The sequence below is a fragment of the Halichoeres trimaculatus genome, unplaced genomic scaffold, assembly GCF_033239565.1.
Source record: "Halichoeres trimaculatus isolate MK-OKI-2021-1 unplaced genomic scaffold, fHalTri1.1 fHalTri1_scaffold_12, whole genome shotgun sequence".
Taxonomy (NCBI): domain Eukaryota; kingdom Metazoa; phylum Chordata; class Actinopteri; order Labriformes; family Labridae; genus Halichoeres; species Halichoeres trimaculatus.
This window is the reverse complement of record NW_027437190.1, coordinates 5,004,883-5,032,214: the sequence shown is the minus strand read 5'-3', so window position 1 is coordinate 5,032,214 and position 27,332 is coordinate 5,004,883. Positions and strand designations below refer to the sequence as shown.

Sequence of the window (27,332 nt, the reverse complement as noted above, 5' to 3'; positions counted from 1 at the left end):
CTACGAGAAAGAAACTTCAAATCTTCCTTCAAAGCAAGAGGAAAGTCAAAGACATGGAGAACAGTGACATGGGAAAACTCAGATATCCAAAAGAGGACCAAGCAGAGATTAGACCTAACTCCTCTGGCTGCAGAGAACAAAGCCTGACTGTGTGAGTGAAGCCATGTGGGGACAGAGCCGCTCACTGTCTGCTGAGCTCACAGCCAGGACACGTGTTCCCTACGGCAGAGCTGCTCTGTGCTGTTTCCCTTTTTCACTATGACACTGAAGTACGCTCAAACGTGTTAATGACAGAGAACAAACCCTTACAAAAAAGAAGTTTATTAAAGTATGCTATTAGCATACTTATTTCCAAGACAGTACACTTTCAGTTTACTTTCGATGTACCTGTACCCAGGTTTACTTAACAAAGTAATGAGTAAGCATACTTAGATTATACTTAAAAGTATATTCAAAAGTCTAAGTATACTTAGCCTATAGTTAAAAGTATAAAGAAAGTCTAAGTACTTAACCTTTTGATCAAGACATACAAAGGAAAAGTATAGTAAGTACTCAAACTTACATGCCTAACATTCAAGTGAATTGGGGTTGTAGCTGTGCCTATTCTATTCTCTGCTTATTCTATTCTTTTATTTTTAGGTTCGAAAACAATAAATAAAAACTCAAATATAAGTATGATGTTAAGTTTACCTAAGAAGAACTTCAGAGTATACTTACAGTTTAAAAAGTATTTAACTAGCAGCGTATTGATTTTTTTTTTTACTATATTGAGACTTGAAGTATACTTAAGAGTGTACTTTCATAGACTACAAAGTGGTTTGGAAGTTTATAAGTTGTATACTTGCAGAATACTTGTAGTATTGTTGCAGTACCAAATAAAACTTTAATATGACCTAGCTGTGTACTCAAAGTTCACTACTCTTAACTTGACAACATACTTTTAGTATTCTCTTGGTATACTTTTATGAACTAAAGTAGACTACTATCATATAATTAGTGGACTTAAAGTGTACCAGCAGTACACTTCACAGTATACTTTCATAAACTGAAAAGTGTGCTAGAAGTATATAACTAGTAAATTTAAAGTATACGTGTAAGTTTCGTTGTAGTATACTTGCAGTACAAAATAAAACTTGAATACAAACTAGTAGTGTACTCAAAGTTTACTTCTTTTAACCTAAAAAAATACTTGTAGTATACTTTTTTTAAACTATAATGGGCCAATTTAGTCCCACTAAGTATTGAAAAAGTACACTGGTAAGTAAACAACTAGTATGTTAATATCAGTACACTTGCTGTAAAAAGTGTACTTGAAAAATACACTTTACCTTTACTTCAGTATACTTAATAAAATGAACTTGAAGTATGCTTCTTTTTTGTAAGGGAAAAGCTTCATCACCTGCATGAAGCTAAACAGATAACGTCCTGACTGTAGAGCCAACCCCAGGTTAGCTTCAGGAAACAGCTACAAAGACTTTATCAGCCATGATGGAATTTATGGCAAAAATTTAATGAGAAGGTGACAAAACTTTAGATCTCTGGATGAGAAGCAAAGAGAAAGGTGTGGAAACTGTGCACCTTGGATCTGGTGTTTCCTGATTTGGTTCGAGACCCCAGTCCAACAACAGACCGGACAAATTCAAAGCCTCCATCTTAAATTAATACGACTTATTTAAAATGAGTATTGATGATATTTGTGAAAAATTCATTTTACTGCTTCTCTGAAATGACTGAATCTTTGATGCCTGAGGTCAAGCTGCAGAAAGCGAACTATCCACCTCTCTACACCTCAGTGAAAGTCAAACAAGGGATATGCATGTTCCACGGTTTCATGAGTAATGAATGACCGTCAGTTCTTCTCACTGGGTGTCTCCAACTTGTGTAAGCGCAGATCCACCATTGATATCAACAAAACAAATATCAACAAAGCCACACATGACCTTGGATGACCCCTGACAGGTAAAACTACTGGTGTCATCCGAGTGTTCATTCCCACAGAGTCTCCTCACACCTTGTAGATTCAGAGTGACAGAGAACTCTGACCTCACTAAGTGGATGGGGGTGGTCACACTGACTCTAGCCTTGTGACTTCCTCACCTGGTAAATGTGCCGCCTATCAGACCCCTGCACATACATCCTCCAAAGGTACCCCTCTGAGCATGGCCCATGAAGAGGACACGCTTCTGGTGGACTAACACTTCACCCTAGATGGTGAGGCTGCCAGTTCATACACAGGTAGTGTCCTTATCTATTTCTGAACAGCACTCTCTTTCAGCTGTGGTTGTTTCAAAGTGCCTTATAAATTATTTGAGTTGAGTTGAGTCAAACATTGAATTGGAAAGGCGCTGTGTGGAGAGAGTACACTCCTTAGCCCCACTATGACACACAAAGAGATGCTCTGACTGCTGTATGTGGGAAGTAGCACCCAAATTTACCCTTAAGGCCACTACTGGGCACAACTGTTTGGCCCACCCACCCGTGTCTTCCCATCAGGGGGTTGAACTTTGCCAGCTGGATGAGTTCACTGAGGTGTGAGTGCACCAGTACCTGTGGTGGGAGTGTCGCATCAGGCCACAGAGTAACACCTGAGCCATCTTAGTTCTACCTCAGAAACTCACCTTAGACTCCCTGACAACCCATGAAGCTCCCCTACCCACTCTGCTGTTGTCATGGTGAAGAGAAAAAGCTGTTTTCACCAAGAGCCTCTTCAGCTTTTCTTCAGTCTAAAGGCTCAAAGGGAGGCCCACATAAGGCATCCAGCACCAGGGGCAGACCCCACATTGGTGTCCCTGGGGGTTGCAGCCTCAAAGCCCCCTTCAGGAAGAGGGACACTAGCCTGTGGCTCATTATAGCGTGGCTGTCAACTGTCACATAAGGCCTCTGATGCTTTCTGCCTAGATTGGCCTGGTTGAGGAGGGGACAGGTCCTCTAACTTAAGGAGGCCCATCTCCCACCAAGAGTATCACCTTTGTCAGTCTCACGGCCCTCGATGTGCAGCATAGAGCTACAGTTCATACATGGGACCTCTGACAGACCCTCGCTTAGATGTTTGACACACAGGGACAGAGATCATGACCATCCTCAGTGTGAAGGGGGGCCATACAGGTCACACAGTAATGTGAGTTTATCATTGTGGCCCCCACAATACTAAGTCAGGTAAAGTGAGAGCACCCACCAAGTGTCATCTCTGAACCCAGCAAAGGCAAGACTTAACACAAACCTGATGTTGAACCTCCTGGAGTAGCCCGTGTGGGAGCACTCAGCAAACTGAGGACACAAGCAATCACACTGATAAGGGGCCCCCCTAGTGACGATCAGTCAGTGTGCGTACAGGCTGCTATCAACACACTGACAGTCAGAACTAGCAGTAGCACTATGCTAACTGTGTAAAGCAGGGGTGGGCAATTAATTTTTACCAGGGGCCACATGAGGAACCTGAATTGTGTCAGAGGGCCACCAACTTTCTTCCATCGTAAAATGCTCTAAATTAAATATTTTGAATAGTCGGAACTGATTATCAGAAGAATAAAGCACTCTGTAAATGTTTATATTAGGTGATGTAAAATTGTGGTGTATAGGTCAAGTAGAAAAAAACAAAACAATTATTGAATCCTAAAATGAAAGAGAAAATGTCTTAAGTTTTCGTCTTTGTCAATATCTGTCATACATGAACTCACTTTTACCGATCGAGAGTGCTGGCAGACTGCCAACACTCCTGAATATGGAGGGAAGCTCCCATTTTTTGAACCCTTTCTCCCGCTGTTCTCCTGGCTTGTGATTTCTCCTGATAGTCCCCAAAATTTAAGTATGCTTCTGTGAGCTCTAATATTTTACTAAGTCAAATCAAGTCCCGTGCTTGGGCGTTATATCGAAAACTCAGAAACCATCCACCCCCCTCTCTTAGTTGGTTTGATCCAGAGACGCTGCAGTAGACCTCAGAGACAGAGACAGATAACGGTGCAGCACTTGTTGATGAAGACTTTATCAGAGCCATAGCTGTTTCCTTTCTTTTTTGGAGAACTTTGACATGACATGTCGTGAGTTAGACTAACGTAGCTCTGCTCTAACGCAGCATCCTCTCCAATCAGGAAAGAGCAGCGTGAATTTTATAGTGAGAAGGCTGACTCTAAAATAGTGAAACGCGTATCGTTGTACTGAAGACAGTGCCGTCGCGTACATGCGCTGCGCGTGTACCAACGGCACTATCTTGCAGGTTTGTAATAGCACACAGAGGAGGGTGGAGGAGACTGACTGAGCCAGTGAAAGAGAGGGAGAATTCAATCCAAAATGTCTTGTTCAGTGCCTGTGATAGATGGAGTTTTAAGACATATGCACCCGCACGAGTTTTATATTTATGTTTATGATTGGCCTCACGCGGGCCGGACAGGGACGTACAAAGGGACGGATGTGGCCCGCGGGCCGTATTTGCCCAGGTCTGGTGTAAAGGGATGATTAATACTCACTAACTGGATGTATAGGAGTTGTACTTCACTGGTACCTTGGAAGTGGTGGTCCATGCCGAGGGTGCACGCTCTGATCAGCTCACCTACCATTAACTCCAACAGGGCACTCCACTAACCCATCCACATCCCAATAAGAAGATATGTAGATAAAGGCTAATCCATCACTTCTTTAAAGGTATAACTTGTTGTAGCCTTTGAAGGGCAAACGATTCCCAACCTCTTTCGCAGTCTCAAGGCAACAGGCAACAGTCTTACTATCAGATGCTTTTATTAGCTCTATGCTATTAGCAGTAGACCTGCATAGTGAGAAGATTCAAGGGAATAAGCGCTCGGATGACACCAGTGTATTCAACCTGGGCTTGCGTGAGATGAATCCAATGAGAAGGCAGCCAGGAAGGGTCAAATAAAACAAGATAATATCTTTTTAAGATATGGAACCTTGTAGCTCAAACTTTCTGTCTCCCAGCTGCATCGTGGACTCTGGAGATATCTCCATCTGCCAGGTCTGGTTTATTTATCAGAGAAACAATCAATCAGATGCATGTTTTATGTACATTAGGTTTGTTGTGGTGGTAGCATGTTAGAATATTCTGGAGGAGTCAACCATAAGGAACTAAAGCAACAGAGGAAGCTTCTGGCCCCACATGGTCAATGAATCCTGAGAATTAAGTCGTGTTCAGGTTATTTACTGATCAGATCTTTCTGGCTGATGGACCCAGATGACTGATTTTTGGACAAACATCAGGTAGAGGAACAAACAGATGCTGCAGATGTTCAAATGTCTGCTGTGGAGAAACATTGAAATGAACAGCTGATAGGTCTCACCTGTCGAGCGGCATGTAGGCATTAAGAATGGATCCAGCCATTGCTTTGGTGCTAGCGTTGTCGCTGATTGTGCCCAGACTGACGGTACCAGACTCCCCGCTGAGGCTGCAGCGCTCCTTTTGCACATCGGCCTGCACCTCCAGCCTGAACAAGTGTGACAGGAGATATTCAGTGCTGCAGTGAAGCACAGTGAAGCACACATCTGCCCTGAATGGGACTCTTCTTTTGATCGGAGATGTACGTGTTGCTGCGTCAGTACCTGTTTAAGTAATTGACCATGGCGCTGCCGGAGAGGCTGCCGGTGATGCTGGCTCCGGCCAGGGCCATGGTAGATGCTGTTTCACTCAGGCTGTCCCTGATGGCCCCGAGCCGGTCTATGTGGCTGCCACTGGCACTGAGGCTGCCTGTGAGGCCCCCAACACTGCCTTCACCTATACTCGGGTTGTTCCTGGTGTCAGCCACGGAGGTGGTATCTTAAAGGAAACAACAATCAGGAAAACATTTCAGTTTTAGAGAAGGTGCCGTGCCTTATATGAACAGGCTCAGACCTTTCCTCCAAAGAACATTAAAAATAGAATCATGTTAGGGTTCTTGAACTTGTTTCAGTTGTTTAGGTCACATCCAAGTCCTAAAAAATGTCTTCTTACAGGATACTGGAACAAAAATGAGGCCTGAATTGTTTGCAAAGAGTAAAAAAAGTATAAGTGCATGTTTCTTTTACCACTGGCAGATTTTTAAGCAATTTAGGATTCATTTTTGTCTTCTAAGACCTTGAAATAGAACAATTTTCTGGACTTGTCAGGTATATGTGGCTCATATTTGTCTGGTGAGACTCTTTTTATCAAAGACAAACCATAAACACTTGCACAGATTTCTGTTTTTATGCAGTGTAGCTGACCAAGCCATAAACACAGGTTTAACTTACCCGTAGCAGCAGCTCCACTGCCAACATTCATTTCATTCTCGTCATCAAACTCTATGCGGACTCCTTTACCATTCACTGCTGAGACACCACAGCCGCCACTACGGCACAGCGAGATGGGCACAACACCATAGACGTAAGCCAGCATGATGGGAACTCCGATTCCTGGAGGGGGAAGGGAAACGGTAAGGACGTGTTGGACTGAAACCTCAGTGATATCCAGGCTTGAAGAGTGGAGGACAGACTGACCGACAGTGACTGCAGCCACCACTGGAGACACGATGACAGAGAGGGTCACTCCACCAGCGATCACCAGGTTCCTCTTATGATTGGAGATATCTTTGCCCTCATAGCGGTTGTGAATCTGACAGGGTAGACAGAAGGGGAGGAGTCACATGACCAGAGAAAGGAGACTATTGTGTCATCAAATACCAAAAAGGGACCAAACAAGGTCTTTCATTGTAGTCAGAACACATCAGAAGGTTTTACTCCACGTTTATGAAGAGGAACACAGTGACGGTCATAAAGTTTGGGGTTGTCATGGAGATTCTTGTTTCCAAGACATGAAATTGATCAACACTTCAGATTTAACAACATATCTTCTAACAGCGAGACAGTATTTCTATATTAATATAAAATATAGATGTAGAGGGACAGTGACAAAGAAATTGTAAAACTGCTCTATCTCCGTACAAAAAAATGTACTGAACTTCTTTCTCTGTGAAGGTGGAGACGAGTGTGTTACTAGGAGTGTGTTCAGGTGAAGAAAAACCACAGGCCTTTGTCTAACTGTGGATTTCAACATGAAATGTCACAACAGATTTTAGATCCTCCCCTTATGGTGATTCATGAATAATTCATCCCACCAACTTTGGGACAAGGTATCTCTCTGTGAATGTTTTGATGTCTAAATTGACATTTAATATACTCTCCCTGTGAGAGCAGGCCCTACTACTGACACAAACACATAAAGCACAAAAATGAAGGAACCTTGTGTTCAGTAGATAATTTCCTTAATGTAACAAAGCTTATTAGAAAAAATACTTATCTTGTCTAAAAGCCTGTTTATTTCACTTTTAAAAGGAGCCACATTTGTAAGGAACCATGCATTTGTGGGATGGGCAGCAGAGATGAGGGGCAGGCTGAGCCTCTAGCCCTCTTTCTATCAAGCGGTCCGGTATGGACTCTTGAGCTGTAACATTGGGTAGACATAATCTACATCTGTAATATATATATATATATATATATATATATATATATATATAGTTCTAATATTTCCAAAGAAACATTTTCTTAATAAGATTTCTGTATCTGGGGATGCTTAAGGTATGAAGAACTGCGAGTCTGACATTTGTTTGTCCTGATGTTGCAGTATTATTGCTCTCTAGCTGCATGCTGTCACATGTCCGACAGGCCACCATGTGCCACAGAAAGCACTCGGCGACAGATTTTACCGTGTCCTTTGAAACCATTTCACTCACACTGTGTTTCTGCATCCTTTGCTTTTCAATGGGGCACGGGGCTGAGTACCAGATGCAGCCACAGCAACAGACTGTTTCCTTCTGATTCCCTGTGGCTTTCTCTCACCTAATTAATGACGAGCACTTATTCCACGCTTCAACCAAATCAACCAACCAACTGCTATTTCTTGTGGGCGGACACAAACACATGTTGAATTCAGGCCGAGTGGTGCTGTGTTCAAGGCAAACTGGAAATACAGGACAAATTGCGTCCTTTATTGATTTAAAACAGGACGCAACGTTTAAGTGCGAAATAAGGGACGATTCCGTATTTTACAGGCCGGGTGGCAACCCAAATGGAAGTAGCCCATGTAGAGAAACAAAACCTAACTCTGAGTAAATGCACTGAAAATACAATACAGGTTGAATTATAAAGGTCTGCACATTTTAAAAGCCAAATTAGGTTAAAAAACTGAATTTTGATTAATCAACTAATTGAAAAAATAATTGATAGATTAGGCGACATTAAAAATAATCGTTAGTTGCAGCCCTAGTATGGACTACAGTTTGGTTTGGGTTAAAGCCTGATTGTGTTTGCATTTCCACAGCCAATCATGCCCCTCTTGGTAGGCGGCATGAAAGCTGGACGCCGGTAGCGTGACATCATAGCAGCACGACACAGTGTACCCCGCTAATAAATCCAACAAAGAAGAAAACCACCAGAAATACAGCAGCCACTATCACACAGGAAGTGAAGTCTCTTTTGACCAATCAACGGACTGCAGTGTTTCCAGCTCCCCCTTCTGGGTCGGATCAGTGTGTCTGGCACCCCAACAGAAAGGTACAGGTCGGTAATTTGGGGACCTGTCCTGGTTTTTGTCAATGAAAACTTCAAAAAATACGAAGACGAACCAAACTGAGCTGCATGAAACAAGACTTTTAAATAAATTGCTAAATTTCCTCTGTCAATGCCAAACAGCTTATTCGGCCATGGACTTACTCAAACCTTCTTGAAGTTACTTTTTTCTAAATTGTCTGTGTAGCTGAGTACAGTCCAGTGTTTGATTATTAACTCATTTAAGTGAAAATCTAAGCAGGAGCATCTAAAATATTGCAAATCAGTTAGTTTCCACTGCCTTACCTTCCTCCCTACATATACAGGAATGCCAATAATCATTGCAGGGATAGCAATGCCAGCGATGAGTGCAATGCCGACAGGAGCACCCACTAGAGTTCCCAGCTGCCAGAGGATCTTCTTCTTCCTGCTCCATGGCTTTTTCCCCCAAAAAGTACAGCCTGAGGGACTGAGAGGGACAAAGAGGGGAAAAAAAGAAAAAAAAAAAAAGGTTTTGATCTTGTCCTGATAAAAAGCAGAATTCTTAAAGGCGTCCTGAAGACTTTAAGTTTGATAGTGATAGTACTGACGCCTGTGGACTGAATCAGTGGTGTTGAAACTTGTTCACTGTCCTCACTTGGGATGGGTATAGATAAGATTTTATTGACACTAAGGCTTTATCTATCTAATTCTTTATTAATCCCATTATATTTCTCCCAGTGAATCATCTCTGCACTAAAAGTAGCTTTACAGGTTGTCTGTGTCAACAGCATTTTATTGAGTTTATGAGTGAATATGAATGAAATTGGATGCTGTATCTGGATATCTCTGGACATAAATAAATAAAAATAAGTAAAAAAATTGCACACAACGTAAGCAGGGCTTCAGGTTAACATTTTGCTTTGGTTGCTATGGTGCCCCTACATGTTTTTTTTAGGTGCATTGGCACAAAATTTAGATGCACCAAAATTTAGGTGGTAAAGGAGACAGTCTGTTTGTTTACACGAAGAGCAGGAAGGAAAGAAAGTTATCTGAGAGAGGTCTACTTGAGATAGGATGACCCTGCCCCCCTGAGGTCCAAACATCCTTAAAGTCCCCCCAGCCCGTTCCCGTAACACTCCAATCACCAAGCTGTGCTGCTTGTTGCTGTACTGACCTCAGGTAGTGCAGGTCTGAGATCTCCTTCATGCAGAGCCAACAGAACTCACAGCCACAAACAGCACACGTCATGTGGTTACAGCTGCCGTCGTTCATCTTGATGATGTAAGCAGCACAGCGTGGACACGGCTTGATGTCATCAGCTGTGGAGAAAATGTGATGAGGTTTTTATACGATGAAGAGTCACTGACTGGTCATATCGCTGCCATCAGCTGATCTACAGGCTTTAAAGAGACTCACAGCCCAGCAGGAAACATTTTCTAACTACATAATGAGATTAAACTCTGTCACAAATGATCTGTCACTGAGACCATCTGAGCAAAAAAAAGTCAGGTCAGTTAAATGGGAAAAAATCTCTTGTAAGTTGAATTTTCTGTATTTGCAAAACTAATGTTTTGATCCTTCGTGTGTTTATCAGAGAAACGTCACATTCCAGTCAGTGAACTGGATAAAACCTATTTCAAAGGCAGGTAAATACAGAGGAGACTGAGTCAATGGACGGTGATGTGACACGTGTTTTCAGCCGACCTGCTGCTCCGCTCTCTTGACTGTAGCTCAGGGAGGACGAGCGGACCGTCCTCAGGCGAAGGCTCTGAGCTCTCTGCTGCCGCGCTGCGTCACAGGTCTGGTTGGGATGCCACAGCTGCTTACAGTGGTAACAGAACTCTGTGCCACAGCCGTCTCTGCCACACGTGATCTTAGGACAGCTCGCACAGCCGAAGGCAATGACTGCATACCTAGAGTTCATCAGGGAAGATTCAGATTCAGTTCACAATAAAAACATCAAATCTTATCTTCTGTCTATTTTTAGTATGTTAAAAGTAAAAACAAGTGCATAAACTGAGGACATCTGATAGTTTCAAGAAGGTAAAACTGTCTCTGACACTTGAAGCCTTGCTAACATTAAAGACACATAATGTTTATTTTCTAATCCTTTAAAACTTATGTTCTGAATGGTTAGCAAGACAAGCCACGTGTTTGTAATCTTGCAAAATGCTAAAAGCAAACCTTTTTTTTTTTGTTTTGGTTTTTTTTGGTGCCGTGAAAAAATTGACAAAAATGATGTCTCCTCAAGTTTTCAACTGGAAAAAAATCTTCTATACCCCTCATTGCTGATGCCCTCTGCTCTTGCTCTAGAGTCTTTCACACTATTCTCATTAGAAAGTTTTCTTTTTTTGTCCTTCAATAACCATGTGTGTAGAAAAGAAGCAGTCATGGCATTTATGAAAATGAATGTAATATATGCGAGGTAAGTTGAGAGTCTTGTGCCAAATCTACTTATGATGTCAGTCTGCCTGGTTCCTTCAGTGGCTTTTTTCAATAGATTGACTGACTGATAAAAACAGTCTGGTTGATCTATATCGACTGTTCCTCCACATTAGCAAAACTATTTTTGCCCTCACAACAATAAAAACGACAGGAAAACTCAACTTTTGGAACTGCTGGCTACCAACTTTACAAAGACAAAGTTACATTTTGAAGACAGAGGATTGGTGCCACATTAGAAGAAGAAAAAGATTTTTATGAGAAAAATCTTGTTATTTTAGTGTATAGCTACAGCCTAACAGAAGAGATTAAGAATTGCAGTTTGAAAAACATGAGAAAGCAGATGTGCAAAATGTTTTATGACATTAAACCTCTCCTGGGGGATGTTTTTGAATATTACTGTAACATCACAGACAGTCCGTGCACATTCAAGCAAGAGCCTGCATTGCATAGAGGCCAATGGAAGTTCCCCAGGGGTAAGGAGGGCTCGTTTGAGGAAAATTCATTTGTATCCCTCAGTCTACCCAGCTGTGATTGCAAAGAGATTTTGATTTTGTAAAAGCAATGTTCCACTGAAGAGTTATCAATCGCAGAAAGCCGAACCTGTGAATATTTTTCTGACTCCCCCAGAGTTCACAACGCTCTACTTTCTTAGCTAACTTTCCAGGGTCCTTTGTGCTAGTGTTCTATGTGCCAAAAGGTGAAACAATTACTTATTTGTTTAACCTAATAAAGTACAAAATAACAAGATGCTCCACAAGATGTCATTATTTAAAGGTGGCTGCTGCTCTCCTCAAAGCCTCTATAAGAGTAAAATAACCAGTTTTTCTCATAAATGTAGAAATTTATTCACATAAATTTATAAAATTAATCTCGTGAATTTATTTCTTTTTTGTTTATTCAATCTGGGTTTGTACATTTATGCTCCTTGTAACACAAACTTTAGAGGAAGCATGGGTCTGTATCCTTGCTTCCTTTGCTTGATAAGCAATGAATAAGCAATCAATATGAAAGAAAAACAACAAAACCTACTTTCTTTGTGCAGACATGACTAAAATTTGTATCATTTCTTGTCGATGTGATGAAAGACTTCTCTTAATCACTTTATCTTGATTTAGATTGAACATATTCATGATGGCAGAGCAACAAACAACCTGATGCTAAAACAATCTGCAGCTTGTTTCAGAAGTTTGAGGTTAATCAGGATCTTTTCAGCGTTCATTGTAAAAATGTTTTTTAACTGAAGCTGTAGTATTGACAATGTGTCTCCTCTTTAAAGCACTAAGACACAGAAAGTGAAATGAGTAAATTAAGAAAAAAAACTCTAATCCAGCGTAAAAGCAGCTCCTTACCCACAGTCTGGTGCAGGACACCAGCGGCAGTCAGGGTCAGCTACCAGCCACCTCCTTAGCATGAACTCCTCATACTTGTTCATGAGCGTCTGGTCGCCCAGAATCATGCGGATGTCGTGTGGGTTGAAGCGCTCCGAGCACTCTGGGCAGCTGATGTTGACGCGCGATTCTGAGATCTCAATCCGCAGGTACTGGCGTAGGCAATCGATGCAGGAGCGGTGTGGACAGGTCATTATGTCAGGGAAGTGCTCCCTGGAGTGGCGAAGAAGGCACAACGGACACTCTAGGAGCTCTGCCCCTAGCCCACCCCCCACCCTTGAAGAAGAGGAGGACGTTAAGGAAGAAGGTCCTGAGGCAGATGAGGTGGAGGCCGCAGCAGCAAGGACAACCCCGGAACCAGCGGAGGAGTACAAAGAAGAGTTTCTGTCATTACACATCTCGGAGTGGATGCTCTCGATGCTAGCAATACCATCCACCCCTCCAAACCCTGCAGGCCCAGGATGGTGGAGCTCTCTGGACCTGTGGCGCCCTGATCTAGGCTCTCGACCTCTCCGTCTGAACAGAGAGGCGATGGAGAGGCGCCTCTTCTTTGGGGCCTTCTTCACAGAAGGTAAGGTGATGGAGGACGCAGTGGACTGCAGGTCCCTGTCAGAACCCATCAGCCCATCACCCCCACCCAGAGGCTGGTGACTCTGCAGGCTCATCTCTCCAGAGGATGGAGAGGGGTGTCCCAGAGGGGAGCCTGAGCCAGGGATCCTGCCCCTCACATGAGCAGGAAGGTCTGGGAGAGAAACGGGGCTGGGAGAGGGGGTGAGGTGGTGGATGGGGGAGGGGGATGGGTGGGGGGACAGGGCTCCGGAGGGCCCGTCTGCGTTTAAGACATGGTGGCTTCTCCTGATCAACCTCGTGGTCACATCTAACAGCCGGATTTTGGCGGAAGAGGTGGAGCCACCTGCCACAAAACAGCTGCAACAGAACCTAGAAGAGAAGAGAAGAGAGAGGAAACATTAAACTTGTTATTTTTCCTTTAATTCTACAACAAACATTTAGCTCTGTGACTCATTAGACCCAGTGAGAAGTAACACATCATTTGCAAAACCAAACATGGGCTCATTGCTTCATTCAGTATTTACACATTAATCATTTTGACACATTTTTCTTCACCTGTTGAATTTGATTTCAGGTAGGTCATGATAGCCACAGTGTTATCATAACTCTGTTTGCATCATCCAAAAATAATTTTCACTGTTTGGCCCAATGAAGCTTGTGGAACCATCGGTGTGGATAAAAATCGCCTACAGAAGGCGCTCGTCTTTACTCAGGTGCAAACTACTTCCTGAATCTTAGCAGCCACAGTGTTTGTTGTGCTGTGGTTATTTCTGAACTGTAAAAGAGAAATTAAAAGGCACAGTGTGTAGAAGTTGGCAGTATTTCGCCAAACAGAAGCAGTGGAGATTAGATATAATGATACATGTTTGTGAAGTATGATAAAATAAATGAACAATAATCCCCATCAAACTTTTGTTTCCTTTTGATTACGATAAAATAAAAAAGCTTTTTGTATTTACATCACTGCAGGTCCTGTTCGCTGAGGCAGACATAAATTGCCATGTTTGTATATGGCAGATTTTAAGAGATAGAAAGAGTGAGACGTGGATTTCAAAACGAGCCTGGCCACCTGAAATCTACCTGGAAGTCAAGCAGAGAAGAAGAGAGGGGGCAGTTGTTTTTTCAGTAGAAGAAGACAGTGGCTGTGTCCGAAATCACTCCCTATTCACCATATAGCGAATATGCCATTTTTTAGTGCTATCCAAAATCTGAGTGAGCATGGTCATTCGCTATGGGTGTGTCTCAGAGCTCCAAAGTTCCATCCTCACTTCCTCCACTTGCGTCTTAGTCCCTCCCACTAGAGATGCACGGGAGAGACGCGAGGAAATGAAGAGAGGAGAGAGGATGGAGGAGATTTGTTTTTAGAGCAATGGGACATCCTCTCCTTCGGAGCGTCATATGAAGCCACGTGTTTCATTGATAAAAGCATCAACTGATCACCTCTGGATCATCTGTCAGTCAGCTCTAACAGCTGTTTGTGTGTCTGCACATGTGCGCTGTAACAACTCTGATCAAACAGAAACAGTAACAGTGATTTGTCTGTTCCTTTAACCAGTTTAACAAACACGTTACCATGAAGAAAACCTGCTCTCTGTTTATTCTGTGTGCTGTTTAGAAGCTCACGGATCACTTTTCCGGTAAAATGCGTAATTGTGAGATTTATGAATTATTTATCCTTTATCTAGAGCCCATCTGATCCTGAACTCTGAAGCTTATCAATATAACCTAGTTTATTGTGTCTCAGGAAGATATTATTTATCAGTCAGTTTTCTGTATTAATCCTCTGTTATATTGATTTAATGATGATTGTGTTCAGTGTTTTGTGCTTTAAACTCACAGCGAACACTTTATTACCAGATTTATGATCAGTTTCTGAACGATCCTCCGTGCCTGTTTTCAGCTCGTCTTTTCTCTCATTAAACTTCGTTGTGTTTGTGGAAGTTTCATGGAAAGTCTGAGCCGCTGCAGCGTCCAATCAGAGAGTGATATTCCATATGGGGGCGTGTCAGTCAGTGAAAAGACTTCCGCAAAGCCGGCTCTCGTGTTTCCTCGATCATAGCTCCTCCGATCAGTCTCCTCCATCCTCTCTCCTTTCTCCTCCGAGCACAATTATTGCTTTGGGTCAGTCTTCAAAATGGCGACTGGGAAAGTACGTTCGGTGTCGTGGAGGAGATAGGACGGAGGAAGCACGAAGTTAACGCACTGAGACTCACCCTATATAGTCCACTGAATGTATCCCACAATGCATTTTGAAAAGTAGTGTATTAGCGATGCTCACTATATAAGCAATATATACCATCATGCATTGCAGTTCAATCAGAAGGAATGGCTGATTGCATGATTACTGATAGCATGGAACAACATTAAAAACTGTCAGAGAATAACATTTAGCTTTCTGTTTAACTTTCGGACGAGCGTGTCTCACACTTTGAGCAGAGAACCAAACAACACGGACATTTGTGATGAACCGTTCATCGCAGGTGATGCATTCACTGGACATTGTAATTCTCAAACACAACATACGTTGCAGGGCAAATATACGGATTATTAATTTAAAAAATAAAGTGTAATTAATGTTCCTGTTGTATTTGGCTGTTGCAGAAAATAAGACAAGTATAACATTAGTTATCACTGAAATAAATACTGTTTTGCAGTGTTTTAGAAAAGTTATAACTGTAAATTCCCAGTCGTCCATGAGCGACACGAGAGTAATTACGTCACTGTCAGCGGCTGGCGAGTGAGTCAGTAGTGACAGAAATGTTGTTTTAATTTAGCTGATGTAGGGGACTATATAGTCCACTACATCTAATTCACTTTATAGTGAGTAGTGAGTGGGGAACGAGTGAATGATTTCGGACTCAACCAGTGGTTGTTGTTTCTTTTGGAGAAGAAGAAGAAGAGAAAGTTTACCTTTGTTCAATTTAGGTAGTTTCAAAATTTTTTAGGAAATGTAAAATTGCGTTTGCTACCATACTGCATGACCAATACATCAGCAAAGCTATTACAATGTCATTTTGTAAACAGCGTCACTACCACATTGTTACATTAGGGCTCAGAAAATATATGCTATTCTCATGATTCGATTCTATTACTATTTGTGGTGCCAATTTGATTTAAACTGCAGTTCTTTGATAATCACGATTTTTGCGATTCTTTGACATTTAAATGATAGTTAAATGATGATGATCATTTTTACAGACTATATCAAGAGCCATATTTTCCCATAAAATGCACATCACATGAGTCAGAAAAAAGCATTTCACCACCTGCTGGGGAAAAGTGGTAAACTTTTTCCAATACAGTTTATAAACAAAGACTAAAATGAAGTATTTGGATTTGAAAAAAAAAAAGGTTTTTGGACAAACACTCTACTGTTCATGTTCAATAACTTGGTTGTGATATTAACTAAGATAATCCATCCTACTAGTTATGTCATGGTCAGGAATTCCTCATTGATTCCCCATGCTGCAGACACAGTGGTTTAACTTGTCAGATGAACTTTAAGGGTGAAACCTTAAAGGGCAAACCCTCCTTTTACAGACCTATTCTTTCCCTCTGGCATGAACAGTGACTCTGAATAGTTGCAGTCTGACAGTGGAACAGAAGGAGAGGGCCACCAATGGGGACTCAGGAGAATGCCCTTCATTCCTCTCAGTTAATAATTAGACCTGTGCCTCTAAATTTAGCCTGCTGTCTAAATACTGAGCTGGGTTTCTGTAGTGGTATGCAGCAGAGGTTGTGTTTGTGGGATCACATGTGAGTGGGCCAGAGGAAAGCATCCACAAATACACTGTGAAACCACCTTTCTTTGTGCATTTGCACTTGTGTATATTTGTTAAAATCAGTACAGAACTGTACTTTCAAACGCTCTGTGGTAAGTTGACATTAGACCGTTAAAAAGAAGATGTCACAAATGGACAGAATCAATAAATTAAGATCACACAGATTCAGACCTGAACACAGAGTGGGTTAGAGATCATCTGTCTGAGGTCTCAGACTCAAACAGAAGTTAAAACACTGCAGTGCAGGTTTATTTGAGAGGAATTTGGATCACATGTGTAACGCCTTGTCATTTTATAATACCAGTAAATTAGAGCTTTCAAGCAGAATAACTACTCAATAGTTTCTCAGTGCAAAGAAGTCTTAAGTCGGTTAGAAATGGACATGATTCACTCAAATGTTCCAGTTTTATACAACAAAGTTTTCACTTAACCTAATTTTTACATCTTTGAAGTTTCCCTCAGAACTCTTAGATGCTGCAAGAACGCTGAATGTTTGAAGTGCTTCACTAAGCTTAAGTTAAATATTTTAAATTTAAACATTGATAAAAATAAAAGATTGCCATTAAAATAGCCTGTGCTTAAAGAGACTGAGAAATTTCTGGAGAAGCTAGCGTTAGTGCTAACGGTAAATATTACACTTCCAATGGGCACTTGTTCCGCACCACCATGACGATTACTCAAACCAAAGCGTGTGGAATTACTGTTTAAAAACCAAAGTTTTCTCCAGAATCACGGGATATTAAAGTTGTGACATGTCCATCATTAAAGCATAAAAAAGAGTTAGCTCACAACACGTGTCTGTAAACACTGGTAAATGATGACAGTAAGCATGGAATGGATTTTCTCCAGTAACTGAGTGGCTTATGTGCACATCGGGGTGGAACTACACTGTGCATGATGCAGGGAGTAAAGAATTGTAAGACCCGCCCAAGCTCTCTCTCTTATTGGTTTAGACCACAATATGATCCAATCATGAGTGTGAGCCCAGCCACAGGAGAACACACAGAGATGATGCGCTTGTGAAAGAAATCTGTTTTTACCCGGGGAGCCTCAGCTGCAACCTCGAAAAAATGATGTTGATGGATTGAACCATTTCTGGTCAGTCCTTTACAGGAACTGGTTATCAGTACTCAGCCATAATCTGCATCCTAATGTACTGTGTTTGGAAGCAGATCATTTTTTCTTTCAGAATAGTCTGTCTTCTATTGTATTCTTTGCACTTAGTTACTATCTCTGCATTGTATAGTCACGGTCAAAATATAGAATTCTGTTGCCCGATAGATTTTCCTTTTTCCAAACATCACCTGGTACCATCTCCCTGGTTGTAAACTCTTAAGTTGATGATATTGGGTCTTGGTGGGGCTTCAGGCTTGAGTTTAAGGGCAGGAGACCGTTAGGCCCTCTGATCTTTTAGCTTCAGGTGTTCTTAGGAAGTCTCTTAGGCTGTGTTCAGACCAGAAAAGTCCTTTGGTCCACTTGTTTGGTCCGGACAAAATGTGGACTTCATTTTTTTCGTTTGGTGCGGTTCGTATTCAGATTGTACTTTTTGCAAGTGGACTATATTCTGTAAACACATCCACATGTGTGACGATCAGTGCTCTCGTTGGACAGCACAGACAAAGGGCGGCACACAGAGTACAGACCCAGAAATGGAGGTCAACGTGTGTTTGTGCTCTTATTAGAGCTGCAAAATCATTTTCAGTTTCAAGAGCAGCTCCTTCAAAGCAGCTTAACAACACTGTTTCAGATTTTGGAGCAGCAAAGACGAATGTGCGCAGCAAGGAGACGCTATGCTCTGCGTGTCCTGACCCACAACATGCTAGCAACAGCGTGGCTAAACAGAAGACGGAGGATCAGGTATGAACTAAAGACGGTTAGGTTACGGTAGCTTTATAGGCCAAAAAGGTGCATGTATCCTGTAGTTAGTTCGGATGGACTTTGGTTTGTATTCAGACCTGCACCAGAGAACCACGAACCGCACCAGAGTTCGTTTGGAAGCGGACCGAGACCACCTCAAAACGTGGGTCTCGGCCCGGTTGTTTGGTCCGCACGGGGTTTGTTTGTGTCTATTCACACCTGCATGAAAAGTCCGCACCAGCGTGGGAAACGAATCCTGGTCCGTTTAAAGTGGACCAAACAGTCCAGGTCTGAATACGCCTTTAATGAACTTTGGTACCAGGTTTCCCTCCTCTCCTTCTGCTACTCCAAAAATGTGAATGTTGTTCCTCCTGGACCTGGATTCTCAATCTGTTAGTTTTCTGCCTTGATTTTGTTAACTTTTTTTTGCTGGCAAGGAACCTGAAACGTGATATTTCAGCATTTATTTTACTATTCAAGGCCTTTGATGTTTCTTCAATCATCTATAACCAAACTTGTTAAGTGTTGCATTATCATTATGCATTAAGTCTGGGAGAGTGATTTCATTTGGGTCTAACTGTTCCATTAACAAACCAGAAGTCCCCATTTTTGGGCTTTTTGTTTGTTTTTGCTGTTTTGTTCAGAGAGCGATTTTTTTTTTTTAACTTTTGCTATTTTTTCATTTATTTTAACCATGGTATCAAAGTTTAAAGAAATTAACACAAGATCAGGAACAACCATGTCAAAGAAGACCAAGTGGACAGACAAAGACACAGAGAGAGGACAGTGACACATGACAATAAATCATGTCGTAGCTGTGCCTGTGTTATTAGCTGGTCACTATTACTCCAGCTGCATTCCTGGCCTGCCTGTGTAATACTGCCTCCATGCACATTCCTGCGTTTCTATGGGGCTAGGAACAGTGAATGCATTAGCAAAGCTGCTACCACGCCATGAACAGACAGAGAGAGCAACCTTCAGGCAGGAGGCATAGCAACTATTGATTGATGCTGGATGAGTCAAACACTGTTCCTCCACTGTCAGCAAAGTGTGGCACAAGCTGAAAACTGAGGGTGCGGTCCACGGCTGAATTTAGACCACAGACTTGCACTTGTGATTCAAGTGAACACGTTTAAAGCAGCAAATAATCAGCTCACTGGAAGAATATGAGTTCAACCTGTAAAGAACTGAAAGATGCTGAAAAATTACCCACATAAGGAGTGTGAAGAGAAAATGAAATAAAGTAGGCCAGCAGGGAGAAAAAAGAGCACAATCTGACCAAAAGAAAGGAAGTATGAAGCTTGAGCACAGATGACATTTGAGCATCAAATATGGAAGTTGTCATTTAACAGGACAAATGATTCACAGTGAAAATATGACCCTGCCATTTGTCAGCTATCATCATTATTATAAGTAGCTCAAATTTGCTTAACTCATTTTATTTTTCAATCTGGTAACACCACTCTGCAACTTCAACCCAATCTGTAGCTGCAGCATTCCTCTCCTTTAACTTACAGCAGCATGCCCTACCCAAGCAACAACCTCCAAAAGCAAGAAATGAAGCCAACGTGCAGTTCTTCAAGTGTCCACCTGAGGCTTGCTCCAGGAGTAGCAGACACCACATACACACCCACTCACAAAAAAAAAAAAAAAAAAAAAAAAACATTTTAACGGCAGAACAAACGTTTACAGCCTGGTTCAAAAAACAGCACACACTTAATATCCATTTCACCACCCTCTTTCTCCACCTCACCCTCTACCCCTTCCCCTCTGCTCCCTGATGTTTGATATTATTCATCAGCAGCATGGTTTGTAAAGCCGGTCAGAGGGCACAACTTGTACTCTGTAACTTTTCATCGATCCACCACAGAAGGAGGCTTGTTTTTCAGACCAACCTAAACCTCACCACCTTGGCTCTCATAGCTGCAGAGCATGTGTTATGTAGAAAATCTGCTGCTGTGGACCTGCCACACTCCAGCTGCTGCAGCTGTTAACAGTCTCACCTTCACTACTACATCACAGACCTAGAGATAGACTGATGTGTTTTTTCAGGGCTGATACTGATCATTAGCAGTCAAGAAGGTCGATAACAAGTGGTGCATCAATCACAATTTTCTGGCTGATCATTGATCATTAAAAAGCCCGACCTGCTTATACCGATTTGGGCTGATACCGATTTTTATTTTTTATAACCGACAGCATATACCTTCAATGTTCCAATCTTATTTTACTAAAAAAAATCATTGAATAATACCTGTGAAACAATAAAATCTTTATGTTTTAACTTAAACAACAAATAAAGTGTCCTGAGTTTTAGGTCTCAGAGCAAAAAGCAACAATAGCTGGCTGTCAGACCTAGTCAGAGGAGTATAAGATCAGTTACATATGTAAGGATGAGCAGATTACCAATCACCAATCACTGATCACCGATCCCTGATCCCCAAAACTAATTGGCACCGATCGATCACATGTCTATTCTCTACTCATGGTGGGTCAGGGTGAGATCAAACTCCTTGTCTTGTCTTGTTTTTGGTCTGTTGATAAAATAACATTAGCAGCTCTAGACCAAAACCTATCAGTCTCCCACAAACCACCATGATGAATCTCAATCTCCACACTCAGTGCCATGGAAAGCTCTGCTGCCTGTGTTGGCTTTGTAGACAGATATAAACATGGAAGTCTGGATAAAAACTAAGGACCTTCCTCAAGCCATGTTCCCGTCACACCTAGAACTGCACAAAACCTAAATATCGCAATAAAAAATGCCTATAGAAACGCCAAAATTTCAGAAAACCTCTCAAATTTGGGAAAAAAAGTTTTTACGCTGTCATAAGCTGGTTTTTCAGAAGCTTCCATGTTGAAGTTTATCCCAAAAGTGGAATGGAAACATCTTTTTCGCAAAACTATGTCATTAAGACTATGTGAATAACAAAGCACCTCCCTCACCTCCACGGCCAAGATCTTCTCCCAGAAGTCCCAAGTATGAGGCAACTGCATCAAATACGAACTCTGGTGTTCATACTAAAACAGCTTTGCTGTTAAGTTGTGTATTGAGAGCAGATGTTGGTGTTTTCTGAACGTTAAGGCATCAGGAAGGCTGTGAGCAGGTCAGAGTCAGAGAGCAGCTGGAGGGACAGTGACTTGGGAACCAGGACTTAGATGCTGAAATGCACTCGCTCAGCATCTTTGGTGCAAGGGGTGGCCTTATTCAGTAAAGATTGTGCAAAACATTCAAGAGTCTCAAAATTTCCAGAATCTTCTATAAAAGGGATTTTTAAACAAGCCTCCCCTGGTGGTCTACACTTACCTTAGGAAGTGATGTTTTCCTTGTTTTTAATCTTAAATTATAGAAATGTGTTTCAGTCTGTGTCTTTTCATAACTGTTTACGAATGTTAAATGAAATACTAACTAGAAATTCACTGATCCGGTCCTATTAATGGTTCAATATGACTCAAAAAGTAAGATCTAATGTCCATAACAAGGGATCGCTCCATAGGGCTGATCTATTTTACTTGATTGCTGTACTGTGTTTACAACAACCACATGTCTAAAATCCTGCGATAATACTATCAGATTCAATTTATCTTTATTTCATTTTGGTTTACAAGGTTAGACAAGCCTGCAGTTTCCAAAAATAAGTATTAGTTTGATTTGCTGATTAAGGATTGCAGAATTCAGGAACACTGAATCAGAATATTGGACACAACAAACACCAAAGCCAAGGTATCAGGACTCAAAAAGTGGGGTCATTGCATCCCTAGTCTTGAAGGGGACATATCATGCTTGTTTCTCCTTTTCACTATGCCAGACTAGGATGCTTGTAAAGCATTTCTGCCCTCAGTACAAGTCATTTAGTTCCTTCATTGCCCCACAATAGCGTTCTCAATATCCTCATTTTAGGCCATTCTGAAGATCTCGTTGAAATGCTCCGTTTGGAGAATGACCTCCAGTAACCTTGCAACGTCACAGCCCTTTGTGCTCTGATTGGTCAGTTCTATCAGAGGGGTGGAGGAGGTAGAGCCAGGGGGTGGTTTTTGCAGCATGGCAGTATTTACAAAATCGCCACATTAAATGGAGCAGACCGAGCGAGTTTGCAGTTTGCCAAAACTTCACTGTAAGGCATTGATAGCACTAATAAAATGGCAGAGTGTAGGATACGTCCTTTTGTATTGGACCCCGAGTCAGACCCAGACGGTTCTGCAGCTCAGGAGGAAGAAAATCCACCTGGACACAGATCATCTCAGGATACTTCAGTGTGGTGAGTCAAAGCGGTACTGTAACATGTATAGTTTATACGTGGAAATATAGGCAGACTTCACCAATTAACTATTTCTATAACAGGGCTCCATCCTGCTCCTTCACTTTTCTCTGTCTGTTTTATCCATCATGCTGAAAGTGTAGTCTAAAGATCGCCTCTACCGTCAGTTCCTCACTATGTTATTACCGCAGCATTATTGTGGCCCAGGTTCACAGAGCATGTTAGAACAAACATGCAAATATCACAGTCTCACAAGTATTACGACGTCTGCTAAAACTACAGTGTTTTAACTGCTAATTCACCATGTAAAGCCGAGCTGCTCAGCAGAGCAGAGTCCCTGCATCCAGCATTTGAGGGGGGATACTCGGCTCTTGGTGGGTGTATCCCTCGGTGGCGGTTGTGTGACTAAATGACATCACAGAGGAGGAGCTGCTTTATCAGATTACTCAAATAAAAAGAAAGGTACCTCGTGTCGTCACAACGGTCAAAATCTCGCGGCCAAATGTCAATGACCTATTTTCAGAGGCATCAAAGCTCGTTGTAGGATATCAGAAAAAATACAATATCCAATTTTTTTTTAAATCAGGGGGTTTAAGGTCTTCTTTTCAAATTTATTTTATTATTTGTAAGTATTAAATCAGGGAGCAGCATGATATGTCCCCTTTAACAATTTAACAAATATAGTGACAGCATCAGTTGTATTCTTTGCTCTGGTTCCCACAAACAAAGCCTCTGGCTCTAAAACAATATACATTACTTTGCCATGTTAGGTGAAATGACTGGGCTAGTTGTTTTGATAGCCTCATAATATAGTTATAATAAGTTTTTAATCTTTCTGAAATATGCAGGCCAAGCAGATCTGCACATGCTGACAAACAGAAAGGAAAGACAAATCTCCTGCAGATTAGTAACACTGTATGTTCACTGAGACGCCTGAGTTTACAGCATAAAAACAAGAGGTGCTTCAATCTGTCAAGTACAAAGGAAAGTTATCAGTTTTTCTGCACATATGTCGTTGATTTGTGGATGAATATTTGCTAAATGAGACACATAATTGGAGGATGATACAGGGAATTCTGTGGTGCTCTGTAGCATTAAATCTACTGTTATCCCTGTCTAGTCAACAGTTACAACGGCTCACCTCTAAACCTTTAAGATGTGTATCAAGTTTGATCATTAACTTCACTAAGTGTCTGGCTTGTTTTACGCTCTGCCACCTGTGTGATAAACACAATGCAAGAAAAATCGTCTGAAATGACAACTTCTCTCTTTTGGTTGGTGAAAACATTCCTGCAGCAGGAGTTCAACAGCTCAGGCAAAGAAAAATCAAGGCTACAAATAAGGCCTAGCAAATGTCAACCATATGTTGCTGAGGGGTGGATGTTAAAATGATTGAACCGCTAATGATCTGAGCCGTTGGAGTTACATTTAGTGCTTTTTCGCTCTTAGGTTCTAAAAAATCAGAGATCGACAGGTAGCTTAGCTCCTTAGTTTTTACCAATGCTCGTTTAAGTTACATTTCAGGTCACAACAGTTAACACCTAAAGGTACCGACGGCTGTTCAAACCCCTGAAGTTGAGGAATCGTTTTCAGATGAGGCCTGCAGTAATCAATAGTTTGATTGGTATCATCTTACTAAAGGTAACCAGGCTGTCAGCTAGCTAACAGCCAAACACAGTGAGCGTCAGCAGCTGGTTAGCACGGTTAGCTCCAAACGATGAGACGTACCGTCTGTTGCTCCTGGCTCTGCGGGGAGTGAAAAGGTGAAAGTATGAGTCCTTCTCCTGAAAGGGGCTGAGGAAGGGGACCTGGAGGTACTTTCCCTCAGCTGCTGGCTCTTCTTTCCTCTTGTCTTCGTGTGGTACCCCTGTGTATCCGCTCCGTTTGAACGACAACAGCAGCCACAGCGCTCGATCTACTGTTGTTCCCCGTTCTCGTTACAGCTCACAAATTCAAATCTTATCGCGAGATTTGAAGTTTTTAAAGGCCTGACTCAAGGTTCACCACAGGCTCGGCTCAAGGTGGGGCAGCGATGGAAAAGATAAATGACCCCCGTTGAATGTTTTTATGGAATCCCCTTTCTTTGATTTATGACAAACCTATACAGGACGAATAGGGCTACTGAAAAAAGTCCAAAATTTGTTTTAATTTCTTTTTTTTTTTCCAGAGAAAAAAGTCTGAGTTCTGAGAATAAAAGACTTTAATCTCAGAACCATGACTGTTTTCTCAGAATTGTTACTTTTTTCTCAAAATTCATACAAATACAAACAAAATAGTAATAACAAATGGCCTTGTTTTTTTCTTTTTTAATGTATTTTTTAGTGGCCCTAATCATTTTCCGGAGATGTGGTTTGAAGAATTTTACGAAACTTTTACTGAACATACAATAAAATCAGTCAAGTAGTAGATGATTGGTTCTGTCCGCTGTGATAATACAATTACAATGTAAGTTAGATGGATTACAGGTATGAGCCTCATTTCCACTCTTCATAGAGTAAAGGAAAATCATGTTTGAGCTTAAGTTCTGTCTATACCTATATTTTAGAATTATGGCTGCCCTTAAGTTTAAAAGACTACAAAAAGGCAAGACAGAATAGAAACCAATAAAAAAGACAACACAAAGAACAACAGCAATGACAAAAATTCAAACTGTTGAATGAAAACCTGTATTTGCATTTTGGGAAATGGACCAGCTCTTATCTAGAACTTTTCCAGTCCATTCACGCTGTAATCACATGACAGAGACTTTTACCATCTGAAAACATCAATTTTAGCTAGAAACTCACACCAATGATCAACAGTGGGAGCAATTTGGGGTTCAGTGTCTTGGTCAAGGACAATTCAGTGTCACTTGACCTTCCCACTAAGAGACGATGACCTTACCACTGAGCCACAGCAGCCTTTTCGTTTTTTGTGTTTTTTTTTTTTTTTTTGTGGTCAGGATTAGGGTTTCGTGAAGAAGCTTATTATGTAAACTAAGCAGTAACCTTTCAACTCATTTTTCAGCATAATACAGCTGATATTTTTTATAGAAATTAGTGAGTGAAATCAAAACTTTGGCAAAATTAGACCAGTAAGAAATTTACCCACCCACCTCAAAGCTGTTCTCTCCCCTGAGATCTCAATACCAGGCTACATAAAATACTGATCAATATTAATACATATTTGCACTCATTAATAAAATAATTCAACCCCCATTACAAATGAGCTCTATTAGCAAAATTTACAGACTGAACATTTTGCAATAAAAAAAACTAACAAAAACAGTTTGAAAGGCTCAACATAACTAGTATTTATAGGAGCTGGATCCCATTTCTACTCTTTTCTGAGGTACTGTGGGGCAGGAGTTCACCCCATCAAGGCTTTTACATAATGTCATATTGAATATCCACTGTTCACAAATAGTTTGGGGTATTGGACTTTTATGGACAATGTAAAAAACTGATGCCTCAGTGATGTTATGTCATAAAGTAGGACATTCAAAAAGCAGCATGCATTGGTAGTTTCTTATCTCAAAGCATTAATAGAAACAGATGCTAACATCATTCATCTCTTTTCTTCATCATTCAGGTCTAAAGACAAAGCAGACTGCTCCATTTAAGGTCCCCCAGCCTCCAGCAGCTGTTCCCTGATGATGAGACCTCGATAAGCTGGGGTTTAGTGTTCCATGGAGATGAAACCAGGCATGTGCTCATGCAGAGGCTCAGGGACTGGATTGATGTTGTCATTCAGGTAGTGTCGGCTCATCACACTCATCATACCATTCACAAGGTGGAGGGCAGCTCTGTGTTGACACCACCACCTCTCAAAGCTTATCTGGTGACAACAGTGGCTGATGCAGAGTTCTCCTTGACGTCTGTGTGAATGGACTTTCATCTGAGGGCAGCCCTGAGACCCACAAACACTCCCTGGTCCATAAAGATGAAGTGGCCCGTGCTTGGGGGTGTGGTCGAGTACTTACGGATCATAAAACACACAAGTCCACTTTATCATATCAGCGGTATCCTGCAGTGATGGGCTTGGGGACATAAAAAAACATAAAATGTCCTTCAGAGCAAAAATCTTCATCCCAGTTTGGCCTGTACTGGTCTTCAGAGTCTATTAATTTAGGGGACAACACACTTCATGGAGAATTTGGTGCTCCTACAGGAGAGACCTTAGTATAAACATTAAACCTTTGATTTTGCTAGTATATGGCTGGGGTCTGCAGCCTATCAACAGAGCCATTTGCTCCCTTTCCCAACAAAATAAAGTAGTCTGGAGCTGCAGAAATTCAGCTTGTATCATGAGCTTTATTCTTTGTCTATTTTTACCTGTTATCACAGAAAAGCCCAAACAGAAGTGTAGTGCGCACGTGTAGGCCTACATTAAAATGAATTTAACATTGAAATCCACAGGCCTATTTGATTCCTTTCCTTAATCGTGTAAAATCAATAAAATAAAGACTAGCCCACTTAATTTTATTTTTGAAAAAACAAACAAACATAAAATTAGATTTAAGTCCACTTTGCTGTTCAGCTAATGCTATTTCCGTTGTTTAAATG

At 41.4% G+C, this 27,332-nt stretch overlaps 1 protein-coding gene across 1 annotated transcript in view; it reads right to left on the bottom strand.

Annotated features, from left to right (window-relative positions):
* The window catches only part of LOC141800247 (E3 ubiquitin-protein ligase RNF19A-like), a 28,256-nt gene extending 3,541 nt beyond the window's left edge, over nucleotides 1–24,715 (bottom strand). Inside the window, exons 1-9 of the mRNA XM_074682670.1 lie at nucleotides 24,517–24,715; nucleotides 12,282–13,259; nucleotides 10,192–10,400; nucleotides 9,662–9,806; nucleotides 8,812–8,974; nucleotides 6,460–6,574; nucleotides 6,214–6,375; nucleotides 5,548–5,761; nucleotides 5,289–5,432 (exon numbers count right to left, since the gene is read on the bottom strand). Of these exons, the coding sequence (XP_074538771.1) occupies nucleotides 5,289–5,432; nucleotides 5,548–5,761; nucleotides 6,214–6,375; nucleotides 6,460–6,574; nucleotides 8,812–8,974; nucleotides 9,662–9,806; nucleotides 10,192–10,400; nucleotides 12,282–12,985 (1,856 nt within the window). The 5' untranslated portion in view covers nucleotides 12,986–13,259; nucleotides 24,517–24,715. The remainder of the gene's footprint in view (nucleotides 1–5,288; nucleotides 5,433–5,547; nucleotides 5,762–6,213; nucleotides 6,376–6,459; nucleotides 6,575–8,811; nucleotides 8,975–9,661; nucleotides 9,807–10,191; nucleotides 10,401–12,281; nucleotides 13,260–24,516) is intronic.
* Nucleotides 24,716–27,332: the final 2,617 nt, after the last annotated feature.